This window comes from Lupinus angustifolius, chromosome LG20, assembly GCF_001865875.1.
Source record: "Lupinus angustifolius cultivar Tanjil chromosome LG20, LupAngTanjil_v1.0, whole genome shotgun sequence".
Classification (NCBI taxonomy): Eukaryota; Viridiplantae; Streptophyta; class Magnoliopsida; order Fabales; family Fabaceae; genus Lupinus; species Lupinus angustifolius.
In genome coordinates, this window is record NC_032028.1 from 11024929 (window position 1) to 11037955 (window position 13027).

A 13027-nucleotide genomic window follows, 5' to 3' on the forward strand; every position below is an offset into this window, starting at 1 on the left:
AAAAAAATATTAATATCAAAAATTACAAAATTTAAATATGTATTTAATCATATAAATTTCATATTTCATAATTTATCTATATGTAATTTACATTTTGAAATTGTCGAATAGTCATTTCGTTGTCAATGTTGTTGAACACTTCTCACTAAATATAAGTTACTAGATATTAATTCATATGTTTCTCATCAATTATATAACCTATTTTTTTACAATTTTCATAGTTGAAAAAACTTATTTCTACAGTTGTATTGTTAGCTTCGAAAGAAGATAAACTAATGGGTAAAAAATATATGTTCTACTTTCAACCAACTTATTAAAAAGTTGATTCCTTTCAAAGAAACAAATTCAACAATGTTATGCATATCAATGATATAAGTTTTAAGTTGATTATCAAATATGACCAAATTAGTTGAACAAAAATCATGTGGATAAAACTTTGTAAATTTAACTAGTTGTCATATTAAAACTAGAAAAAAATGAACTAGACTCAAACAATACATACAAAGAAACAACTGAATATTTATCTCGGAAAAACAATCATGGAGTTTCTTAAATTGTATATTCATAATATTATAAAATAATTTAATATGGTAACAATTATTTGTTTTTGACAAAATATGTGATCTGGCTTATAAAAGGATAAATATGTGATTTGTGAAGTTATAAGTAAGATACATATTCTTTTCAAAAAATCTAGGGTGGTCTCAAATGTATGTACCACTGTCATGGATCGTATAAGCATTTATACATCGTGAGTATATATGAATGATGGTGAGTGTATATCTTTTTTGTTAGTGGATTCTGAGTAGTAGACACTAGACATAGACAATGAGGATCAAAATACAAATATAAAAAAGTACAGGGATGAATTGTTGAAATCAAAATTTTACATTTATTTGCTAAAAGACCCGAAAAGGATCAAACTGCAATATAAAGCATCTATAACCCATCATGATACACAGTGAATTTGAGTATGTTCCTTCCTCATCCAATGGCTCTATCTTCACTTCACTACCACCCTCTCCCTCTTCCTTACACCTCTTCAACACCACCACCCCATTCAAAACCCCTTTATTTCTCTCTCACTCCAAAACCCTTCAAAACCTTCTCTTCCACCACCACCGCCGCCGCCGCCGCCAGCCACCCTCTCCCTCCCGATTTCACACCCTCCCAACTCCTACACCTCCTCCGCCGCCAAAACGACGACACCTCCGCCTTTCGCATCTTCCAATGGGCCTCCTCACAGCCCAATTTCTCTCCCAATTCCTCCATTTACCACGAAATCCTTCGCCAGCTTTCAAAATCCGGCAATTTCGATTCCATGAACACCGTTCTTCAACAAATGAAACCCTCTTCGTCGTGCCACGTCATCGATTCCGGTACGTTCTTAATTTTCGTTGAGGGTTACGCTAACTTTCACTTATATGAAGAAATCGCTAAAGTACTTCACATTATGGAACACGAGTTTGGGTTAAAACCCGATACGCATTTCTATAACATTGTGCTGAATGCTTTGGTTGAAGGTAACAAGCTTAAGCTAGTTGAAACTGTGCATAGTGATATGGTTAGTGCTGGAGTTAAACCTGATGTTTCAACTTTTAATGTTTTGATTAAGGCGCTTTGTAATGCGCATCAATTGCGCCCCGCGATCTTGATGCTCGAGGATATGCATAACTACGGATTGTTGCCCGATGAGAAAACTTTTACTACGCTTATGCAAGGTTTTATTGAGGAAGGTGACTTGAATGGCTCGTTGAGGATCAAAGAGATGATGGTGGAGTCGGGGTGTTTGTTGACGAATGTGTCTGTGAATGTTTTGGTTAATGGTTTTTGTAAAGAGGGTAGGGTTGAGGAAGCTTTGAGCTTCATTGAAGGGGTTGCTGAGGAGGGGTTTTCGCCGAATCAGGTTACGTTTAATGCTTTGGTGAATGGTTTGTGTAGGACTGGGCATACTAGGCATGCTTTGGAGATAATGGATGTAATGAATGAAAAGGGGTTCGATCCGGATGTGTATACTTATAATTCTTTGATATCTGGATTGTGTAAGTTGGGTGACATTGATGAGGCAATTGAGATTTTGCAACAGATGGTTTTTAGAGATTGTTCACCGAACACTGTGACTTATAACACGTTGATTAGTACTTTGTGCAAGGAGAACCAGATTGGTGCGGCCACTGAACTTGTCAATTTTCTTTCCAGCAAGGGGATATTTCCTGATGTTTGTACATACAATACTTTGATACAAGGGCTCTGCTTGTCTAGAAACCGAGAAACCGCAATGGATATGTTTGAGGAGATGAAGGAGAAAGGGTGTTATCCTGATGAGTTTACGTATGGTATATTGATTGACAGCTTGTGTTCTGAAGGGAAGCTTAAAGAAGCCATGATGCTACTGAAACAAATGGAGAAAAGTGGATGTGCTAGGAATGTGGTGGTGTACAATACTTTGATTGATGGTTTATGCAAGCACAAAAGGATTCGGGAAGCTGAGGAGATCTTTGACCAGATGGAACTCCTTGGGGTGTCAAGAAATTCGAGAACTTATAACACCCTTATTGATGGCCTGTGTAAAAGCAGGAGAGTGGAAGAAGCTGCTCAGCTTATGGATCAGATGGTAATGGAAGGACTAAAGCCTGATAAGTTCACTTATAATTCGTTGCTTACTTTCTTCTGCCGCGGTGGCGATATAAAGAAGGCAGCTGATATTGTGCAAACTATGACTTCAAATGGGTGCGAACCTGACATTGTTACCTATGGGACCCTTATTGGGGGACTATGTAAGGCAGGTAGAGTAGAGGTTGCAAGTAGGCTCCTCAGAACTATTCAGATGAAAGGTATGGTGTTGACTACTCGTGCTTATAACCCTGTGATTCAAGGACTCTTTAGAAGAGGGAGAACACAAGAAGCCATGAGGCTTTTCAGGGAAATGATGGAGAAGGGTGATCCTCCAGATGCTTTAACATACAAGATTGTTTACCGTGCCCTCTGTAACAGTGGAAGGCCAATTCAAGAGGCTGTTGATTTTACAGTTGAGATGTTGGAGAAAGAAATATTGCCAGAGTTCTCAACCTTTGGTCTCTTGGCAGAAGGTCTTTGTTCTTTATCCATGGACGCAACACTCATCGAACTCATCAATATGGTGATGGTGAAAGCCAAATTCTCCGAGACGGAAACATCTATAATCAGAGGCTTCCTCAAGATCCATAAATTTAGAGATGCATTGGCCAACCTTGGTGGTATCTTGGATAGAAAGTCCAGAAGATTTTGAGTAGTGTAAAGTTTTCCTATAACTGCACTCTGGTGATGCTTTAAACAGTACAGTGGAAAAGGTCTTGTTGCATAAAGGTGTTGAAGAGTATGAGGAAGCTCAAAATTCAGGACATAAGTCTATGTTACAGACTTGAAGTCACAATACATTTTAGCACTAGGGGTTTTCTTCTGGCTTGCCTCATTGCCGAGTACCTCATCTCCACCTTTGTTGTTTCTGGTTTCTAGGCAAAAATGTGAACCATGTAACATGTAGCTAACAATCATGTGATTGTTTCTTAATTAATTTAAAATATAAGAAATGAGTCTTTCACTTAAATTTTATTTTTTCTGTGCCAAGATGAGTAGCAGTAGTGTTTGACTTGGAAATACTGGATAAGAATCCAGATTCCAGAGTTTTCAATTATTTTTATGAGTAGCAGTTTTGTATTAGACTTATTATTTTTTGCTTATTTTCCCTTTCCCTTCATTAATTTGAGATTATGAAGTAACATCATGACTCATGAGCTGCCAGAGGAACTATCATTCTGTTATAGAGGGGAACTTAATCTTGCTATAGATGTTAATTATTTTCTTTTCCTCTTTTCTCTTCCTTTGACTGATAGCATTTAACAACTAAATGATGTTGATGTGCATATCAAGCTAACTAACAAGTAACTTTTAGACTATGTTTGTCCAAATTGGCTAGCCAAGTAACTTAAAGATCAAATTTTATCACTACTGAACTTAATCACCACAAAGCAGATTGGGATAAATGGATTGAATAATGCTGCACAATCATACTTTAACAAATATTATCTCAATTCCACTTAGTTTTTACCATCTGTATAATAAGTCCATCTCATTGTACATAAATATTTTGATTCTGCCACCTGAAATATGTCATGCTGGATATTGTGAAACAAATATGTCATGACTGTATGAAAAGTGCATCTCATTGTACATAAATATTTTTTATCAAAGTTCGTTGTCACCAAGCAATTTAACCTGCCATTAAATCAGAAGAGATCCCACATAAATTTTAACCGATTAAAGTAAATAGTTTACTTCCAAATTCATGTTCAATTAAAAGTGGGAACGAATGCAGTTTGTGATGTAGGTTAGTTGTCTGACCATACCGTCCTGGGGAGCACATTTGCTATCCCATAATAGTGTATCACTTGATGTGCCACTACTTGTGATTGGTCAGAAAAATAATTAATTATTAAAAATTTAATTTAAATATATTTTTTCAACCAATCACAAGGAGTGACACTCTTTGTGGGACAGCAGATGTGCTCCCACCGTCCTGGTATCATTGAATCCAACCAAAGCATCACCAAGCTAACTTCACAAAACCTGTAAACACAGCAAAACGCTTGAAATCTCCAGCTCAGACATCTTGGATCATACAGTCAACTATAAAAACTGCCACAATCATTCGTGATGTTGACCAACCTCCATCTTTTCTGGTTATCACCAGCTTGTAGAGGATTTTCACCCAGGAAGATGTTAAAGTTCAGGTTCAATAACATATTTTTTTAATTTCAAGGTCGTTGAGTAGACAATAAACAATAGGTCTCCACCTATCTATATAAGTTATAATATGATTCAAGTGAAAATAATTGCTATTGTGAAATAATTACTATATAGCATTTGTTATTATTTGAATGATCAATATTAAAAAATAAATGCACATGAAATTTTTAATTGATCTTTTAATCATTAACTAACTTTTAATCTTAAACATTCATGTTTGTTTATATAACCTAAATTTATTACAACAACAATAATCAAGTTTTTATCTTATGTTTAGCGACATAGATCAAACAACATCATAATATTTTCTCATATAATTCATATTTATTATTCTCCAATTTTTATATAAAAATTGTTTAGTCACTCCCTAACAACTAAATCTAACTGATGCGCCAACATAAATGTAAATAGGGAAGGAATTTAAAAAAGGCAAGGACTAAAATCATATATAAGCATATTTCAATCATGCACTGCTGCATGTATATACTTTCAATCCATCCAACCCTATAAAACAGAAACATGCTCTTTTTTTGTAGTACAAATATAAGCATGCATGACAAGAAAATGCTCAAGTATTCACTACTATTTAAAATTCCAATTACCAAGAGAAAGGGAAGAAGAGGAGTTAGCATAGTTTATAATATATTTAAAAGTAAATATTCATTTTAGTCCCTTATTTTTTTTACCTTGCCAGTTTGATCTCTCAAAAATTCAAAATAGTCCCCAAAATTTTTAAATGGCAGTCAAATTACTCTTTTTAACATGTTTTACAATACGTGTTACAGACTATTGACTCACATTTGAAATTTTTATGGACTATTTTAAGTTTTTAAATCTTTGAGAAACGAAACTAGTGCAGTCAAAAAAACATGTGCATTGAAATGGGAATTTACTCTAGATTTAACTCCACGCACCATTTTTCAAGAAATTGTATCAGGTTTTAAGCCAATTGAAGTCATAACTCACAAGCCATTAGTAAAATGGCAAGGCCAATATTAAATCAACAGCTGATCCAAGTTTTTTGTCCGACCACAGAGAAAACAGTAACAAAATTAACTAGCAGGCATAGGATTAAAATGCCACCACACAAACTGATACATCACAAACCACATGATACACAGTATCAAGAGAACCTTGTTGAAGGAGCAATAGACTTCAGGTCAAAACTTGGAAATTGAGTCCATAATGAACCAAGTTGACCATACCATAAGCTACAGACATTTCCATACAAGTAACTAAGGGAGCTACCCATCACAGCTCCAGATACTCATAACCACAGATATTTAATTGGCACGACTTCTGAACACATCTAGATCCATCTCAGTAGGATCAGTTGCTTGCAACTCGATTTGAATTCCATCAAGCTCCCTCTTGAATCTGTCTTTCGAGCTAGCATAAATCATCTTGCTCCTAACCCTAGCTGTATCCGGGGACCTTCAAACAAAAACAACAAACTTAGATTTTAATGAACATGGGTAGCACTCTAAAACCTAAAAGTTCACAAATGCTGTGTTAGGACAAGAAGCTAAAACTTAACATTACCATGCAATGAAGAAAATTCTGCTTTTCTGGCAATGCTCTTCAGTGACAAAATCAAAATCGTAAACAGCATATCGGCATTCATCAGCAGGAAGACTGGCAGTGAAATCTTCATAGCTATTTGCAGGCTCACCAAGCTTCTCCACAACAACTTGCTTCTGCTTCTCCTCAATCTTATAAACGATAAAGCGATATGTCCTTTTTGCTTTGAGCTCCAAAAACTTTAACTTGCAGTCATCATGGACAGCCATACCTGATGCTGCATTTGCCTGTAGAGTTTCACACACAGTACTTACATGAAAATTTAGTTGAAAGTTAACACAAGGAAACGTCTTTGTAGTTTGTACACACTCACAATGCTACAAACATACAGATAAGCAAGTTAATGTGGTTATAGCATTAACAACAACCAAACTTTATCTCACTAGGTTTAGTCTACTAATTTTCAATGCATCCATTTAAAGCAGCAAGCCCGTGCGATTATACATAGAAAAAGAAAATTTGTTTTCACAATTCAATTTGTTGTTCAAGTGAAAAACAGAAAAGTGATAAATTTGGCAGCTTAAGGATAGGTAAAGGGTAGTTTTTAATACAATATGACAGCTCATAATTCTTATGAATTATGAGTCAAGCTTTTCTAGTGCATATTTTTTTATCTCAAACAAAACATTAGAAATTCTTTGACCTAACCCTTAAAGTATTTTTTTTTGTTCCATCTCGATAAAAAAACTTCTAGCTCTAACCTGCTTAAAGGAATAAACACACAGAAAGAGCTAGTAAGTATGTGACAAATGATAACCACAAGCAAGCCTTAATCCTAGTGGTGGGCTCGGCTACATAGATCGAATGACACAATAATGTTCTATCATAAATCATGTTTATCAACAAATATGTGATGAATGATAGCACTGAAAAATTGATCTGTGTAATTTAGAGCAGAAAATGCTCCAAAGATCAAACAACCTTTCAGAGCAACACTATCACAATCCTCAACGAAATATTGTTAAAATGAAATTGGACAAAGTGATTACAATTTCTGGTTCCAAATGTAAAATATCATATCAGTAGAATTTCCAGTAAGCCAGATAAGCAGTTTCACTAATCCCTACACTACAATGTGATATAGTACTAGATTAAACACTGAAATTGAAATCAAAATCAGATCTATAATCAAGGCACACGAATAAACAATTTGCGAAAAATAAAACTCATGAACAATCCTTCTTCAGTGTTAATGATCAGATCGAGTGATTCGATCGACCACGAATCAAACTCAAACTCAACAATAACAGAATCAGCAATTGATGAAAAACATGACGATCAAAATATCGCCGCCAAAATGTGGCGAGATTTTGAAGAGAAATTGAAATATCTCGTTGGAATTCGTTGAGAACTTCAGTTCAGTGAGAATTTCCGGTTAACAAAAAACAGCGGAAAATTATAAAAAAAAATTAATAATAATAATATGAAATATTAAAAAATAAAGGAGAAGGAAGAAGAGTGGAGAAGTAACTAACCATTTTTGGTGGTGAGGGAGGAGATATAGGCCTTAGGGAGGGGAAGAAGGAAGGAAGGAAATAATAATGAATTGTATTTTCCCTGAAATTGAATTTATATGGTGGCAAAACGAAGGGAACGGGCGTTAGTGAAGATGTAACTTTAAAACACAATTAACTTAGCAATATCAATCATCCCTCAAAATGTAAAATAATTAAACTAAAACTATAAAATCTATACAATAACATGTAAAAATTTATCTACAATCAATATATTATCTATTATTTTTTTATAATTAAAAGTAATTTATGAATGATAGACTAATAATATATAAAAAATTATATTATTAATGTATACACTTTTATCTCTTAAATTGATACTCGAAACTTTATAAATATTAGTCAAAATAGTACGTTTATATAAAATGTTAAAATGAGTAATCAGATTCATCTTTAATGTTTTATGAGACATTTTAAGTTATTCATTTTTTAATAACAAGGGAGTAAACGAAATATTGTATATTTTTTTTGTTAGTACTACCAAGACTATTTTTTACCTTTTTGAGTAAAGAATTATTTATTTTTGTGTACGTAACTGTCACTCCTAATAAGTATCACTTCCAAAAATTAAATACTCGACCTTAAAAATTTAATAAGATGTTATATCATTACATCATCGTCTTATTATTTATGGGAAATATATTTTTGGTTATACAAAAATGGAATCATGAATGAGTAGATTAACCATGCTATATTCCACATTCTTACATGATAAACAGTGTGGGGCGCATATGGCTTGCGATTTTCTACTTCTGCTGAATATTAATTTTAATATTTTTTTTCATTAAACGGATGTTGTTATTTTGTTTCCAAATTTAATACCCCATATTATATAACATTCAATTTTTGGGGAAATAAATTGATGTTTTTACAATTGGGGAATCAAGTTGTCAATTTTATAAACTAAATTGCTTTACTCAAAATACTATTGAAAAAATATTTTAGAATATATAAAAAGTTGTTGAAAGGTTTTGTTATGTTTTTATTTTATACCTAAACATTTTAATTAGTTTTTTATTTTAATTTTGGGTGTAAGATACTTTTAAGTGAAGCTCATAATAATGTTTTCAAAGTTTAGTTTTAGTGGTTGTCCTCCTATATTCATAGATCATAGAAATCAAACTTTTTAAAATACTAAATAACCAAACACTCATAGAAAAAGTTGTTCAAAAATTATTTTAATAATATTTATTATAGACATTATATTTTTTATTAAATTTTATCTACATTTTAGTTTCCAAAAATAATATATTTTCCTATAAAATTATTTTATTAATAAATAAAATATTGCTTTATAGCATATGCTACATAGCAGAATTTGTTATATTTCTAATGTACCAAAAAATATACTAAGGAATAAGATTTGTATGATAATATATCATTTTTTGTTTGAATAGAAAATTTTAAACTATAATAAAATTAAAAGAGTGAAGACATAGATTTGTTGGTGGTTGACAATTGGCAATTTGATATTTACGTGTGGCCGTGTGGGAAATTAAGATATATTCCCTGTAAAGCATAAAAGAGGAAAGTTAAATTAACAAGGACCACTTATTTGGGTCTTCTTAACTGCGTCAATACAACGCAACTAATATTATATTCCTTTAATTAATATGCATGTCTTCACTCACTGCTCACCACGACACCACAAAACCATACATGTCTTTTTCATAAGCTTGGGATTTTTTTAAAAGCATCATTTGATGGGTAAATGGTGAAATATTAAAATATTAAGTCATTATCATTTTAGAGAGAAAATTTTATTTTGATTCTCAATTTTGAAAAACTAAAAGTGTATTCATTGGATTTTTTAAAACCATCATATATTTTAGTTTTTGGTTAATACCATCTTATTAGAGCTTATATGGTTATAAGTGAGTTAGTCATTAGAGTTGAAGTTATATTCTATTATGAATGCGGATCATTTGTCTTAAAAGAAGTGTATTCTCATATTCTTAGCTAATAAATACTCTCTAAATAATATAAATATGTTATTTTATATTTTTATAATTAAGTGTTACTTTTTTATTAGATTGAAATAAGAAAATTGGACAGATATAGGTGATCTCAGTCCCTTGTATTGTTACATTACTACAACTAGTGTTATTTTCAAAGAACAAAATGTTGTGATCAAACACAATGATGTCAAATTTCACATTGTTAACAAGTTCTTTATATTATTTTGTTCTCTATATCCATTCTCAGTATTCAATTGTTTGTTTGATCCACATAATAATTCAGTTTTGATTTGTAAGAAATATTTATCTTTATTATTGGACTGTCTATGCTTTCACGTGTGTTCATGCCTTCATGGGACTGGTTTTCTTTTAAAAGTAGCCTTCATCTTGGGCCCTCCCTATACTCTCATGGTGTTTTTTTTTCTTCAATTTATAAAGGGATTTGCATGTATTTAATAGACTGTTAATTGCAAGGTAGGGACAAGTAAATATTAACTATATATATATACAAATATAAATATAAATATAAATATAAATATAAGTGAGAATCTACTTACTTCAACTCATCATCCTCTGCATCAATTTTATGTACATCAATTTTACATACATCTAATAGTTTAGATCTTTTCATTAATTCAAACCATTGGATTTCCCTAAAATTGATATTTAGGATGAAGAGTAAGTTTAAATGGAGTAAGTAGATCACTCCCATATATATATATATATATATATATATTATTTTAGAGTTAGATTCACAAGGAATAAATAAGAGTATAATACATATGTAGTATCAGTATATAAATTTATATACAATATAAATTATTTATATTTTTTAAAAATTAATGATGATAAAATATGAATAGTTGATAAATTAATGATAGGCTTCTCATTATCATGATTCTTGGGAATGTAATTTCCTAACATAGGCAGAGTTATCATAATGGGCTTAATCCCACAATACACCTCCTTTTGGCATATTGATTGCCCATAACACTAAGCCCTCTCATTCTTACCCAAACCCACAACCTTATAATCTTATGAGTTATGGCCTAGGCTATAGTGGGCCCAGCCCACAATTATTTCATTTACATCTGAATCTAATTCACGCATGCGCATCTCTTATTCGAAATCTCTCGTTCTTTCTCAGCAACAAAACCTACTTGATAACTCGATTATCATTCTAGTTAGTACAATTCATACTTGTCATTAAAATCTGCACCATACTAAGTGAATTGATCTCCCTCTTTTCATCAGATCAGAAAGTTGTAAAATATTTTGAAGACGATTCACGAAACCTATCTCTTCAATTTTTATTGGTGGCATTTTGGTAAGATTCCCAAAACATATTGCAATTTTACTTTCTTTAACTAATTTTTTGAGTTGATTATATATATTTTAGGGTACAAAAGCTGATTCTATGTGATTATACACAATGATTTTTATGATGCTTTAATATTATAATGTTATCAAGTAACCAATTACAATTATTATCATGCTTATACCAATGTTAATTCTTTAAATCTTAATGATTTTTGAATATTGGATTTTTTTAGTTAGTGTTTTATAGGATCAAACATGCATCAAGGCCAGACTTAATATCTGACATAGATAATTTGTTGGTGTGATTTTTATATACTGAATAGATAGTAAAGAATCAATTGCATAACTTGCACATTTTCTTTTTCATTTAGATATTTTTTATTGATAATTATTATGCTTCTCCTTTCTTGTTGTAGTAGTGTATGTGCATATAGATTATCAAACGTGCGTGTGTTAAACTTCATTACCTTGTAATTTGGAAGGTAAGAATTAGCAATAATAATCTTTATTTAACTTTAGTTTATACCCATATATGCATAGTAGCAAAAACTAGGCGACCTTATGTGATATGGTACTTGATTTGCTATTTTTCATCCATGTATGTGAACTAACATTGACTAATTCATTGGTAAAGGTTGAGAATACTGACCTAGTTTGACAATATGATTATTATTCATTATTATACCTTGCACATGTATTTACAAGTTACAAAAAAATTGTTATGTGAAAATCTAATAGTTTATAATAGTGATTTATTTAAATCACACAAACTATTAAAATTTCATAAAATATAATATGGTATAGGTTTTTCTTAACTTACTCATAGAGTAAGTTGATCTCCTCTTTGAACCTTGCTACTGTAAACTGGTGTGGTAATGACTATATGATGCAAATAATTAATAGTGTAATATGTACGTATGTATGGTTCATTTAAAAATTTATATACAATTAATATATTATTCTCTACTCATTTGTATTAATTTTTTTAAAGAACTCATGATGATTAAATATGAATGATAAATGATGATTATATAAAATTCATATACCAGTACATTTTTTCTTAATAATTAATTGTTGGTGGACATTTCTCTAATAACAAGTGTAAGATAGTTAGAATCTTCCAATCCCTTTAGTAGGTAGAAAGTATGGAAAAAATTCATACACAGACTTCTAGTTTCTTTTGTGGTAGGTTATAGATCAACTTGTCAACACAACAACAACAGACATGATACATTCTAAGAAATGTTGCATTGCTTGACATTAAAACAATATCTATCTGCTTCCTTATCCCTATTTCTGAAATACTGAAAATTATGGGACAAAATGAAATGTAAAATGCTTGAAATATACGTAGCTTATAACTTTCATGTGTGTTTTCACAAAGTTTGGATATAAGTCAGAGTATACAAGAAGATGAAATTTATATCTTTCATTGTTTTGTTGTGTTTTTTTTATATTTTTTCAATACTAACAGAGGTAAGATATTAGCACACATGTTTTATAATGAGACATACTTGTCAGATTTTTTTCTTTCAAATTGAACCAAATATTTCAAGATATATCTTGTCTCATGTGCAGTATGGATTTTCCATAAAAAATGTGGAGTGCAAACTTAAAATACATAAGAAAAAACATCTCGAAAATCTATTCCACTTGTAATCATAAAAATATAAACGGAAAAATAACACAAGTTAGAAGAGGCAGCCAACAACTCAAGTTGAAAGGAACACGCAATGACACAGGTTGAAAGTACAAGCCAATAACATATTAAAAGAGACAATCAACAATTCTTATTCTTATTGAAAAAGAAAACACACAATCTAAAATATATTAACTCCTTAGCAATAAAATTTTGTCACACACATGTTA

At 31.5% G+C, this 13027-nt stretch overlaps 2 protein-coding genes across 2 annotated transcripts; one reads left to right on the plus strand and one right to left on the minus strand.

The window, feature by feature from the left end:
- On the plus strand, window positions 968-3698 carry LOC109336409 (pentatricopeptide repeat-containing protein At3g53700, chloroplastic). Its single transcript, XM_019572991.1, has 2 exons — window positions 968-3290; window positions 3331-3698. The coding sequence occupies exon 1, from the start codon at window positions 974-976 to the stop codon at window positions 3266-3268; it is 2295 nt and encodes a 764-aa protein (XP_019428536.1). The 5' UTR covers window positions 968-973; the 3' UTR covers window positions 3269-3290; window positions 3331-3698.
- LOC109336494 (actin-depolymerizing factor 2) lies at window positions 5735-7970 on the minus strand. The gene is made up of 3 exons (XM_019573118.1): window positions 7842-7970; window positions 6328-6593; window positions 5735-6219 (listed from the first exon to the last, which is right to left on the minus strand). The coding sequence occupies exons 1-3, from the start codon at window positions 7842-7844 to the stop codon at window positions 6069-6071; spliced, it is 420 nt and encodes a 139-aa protein (XP_019428663.1). The 5' UTR covers window positions 7845-7970; the 3' UTR covers window positions 5735-6068.

Excerpts from the sequence above, each read along its gene's own strand:
- LOC109336409 (XM_019572991.1), top strand. The coding sequence starts at position 974 with ATGTTCCTTCCTCATCCAATGGCTCTATCTTCACTTCACTACCACCCT.
- LOC109336494 (XM_019573118.1), bottom strand. Across the intron at positions 6,220-6,327 it reads AGAATTTTCTTCATTGCATG|GTCCCCGGATACAGCTAGGG; the intron begins GTAATGTTAAGT and ends TTTTGTTTGAAG.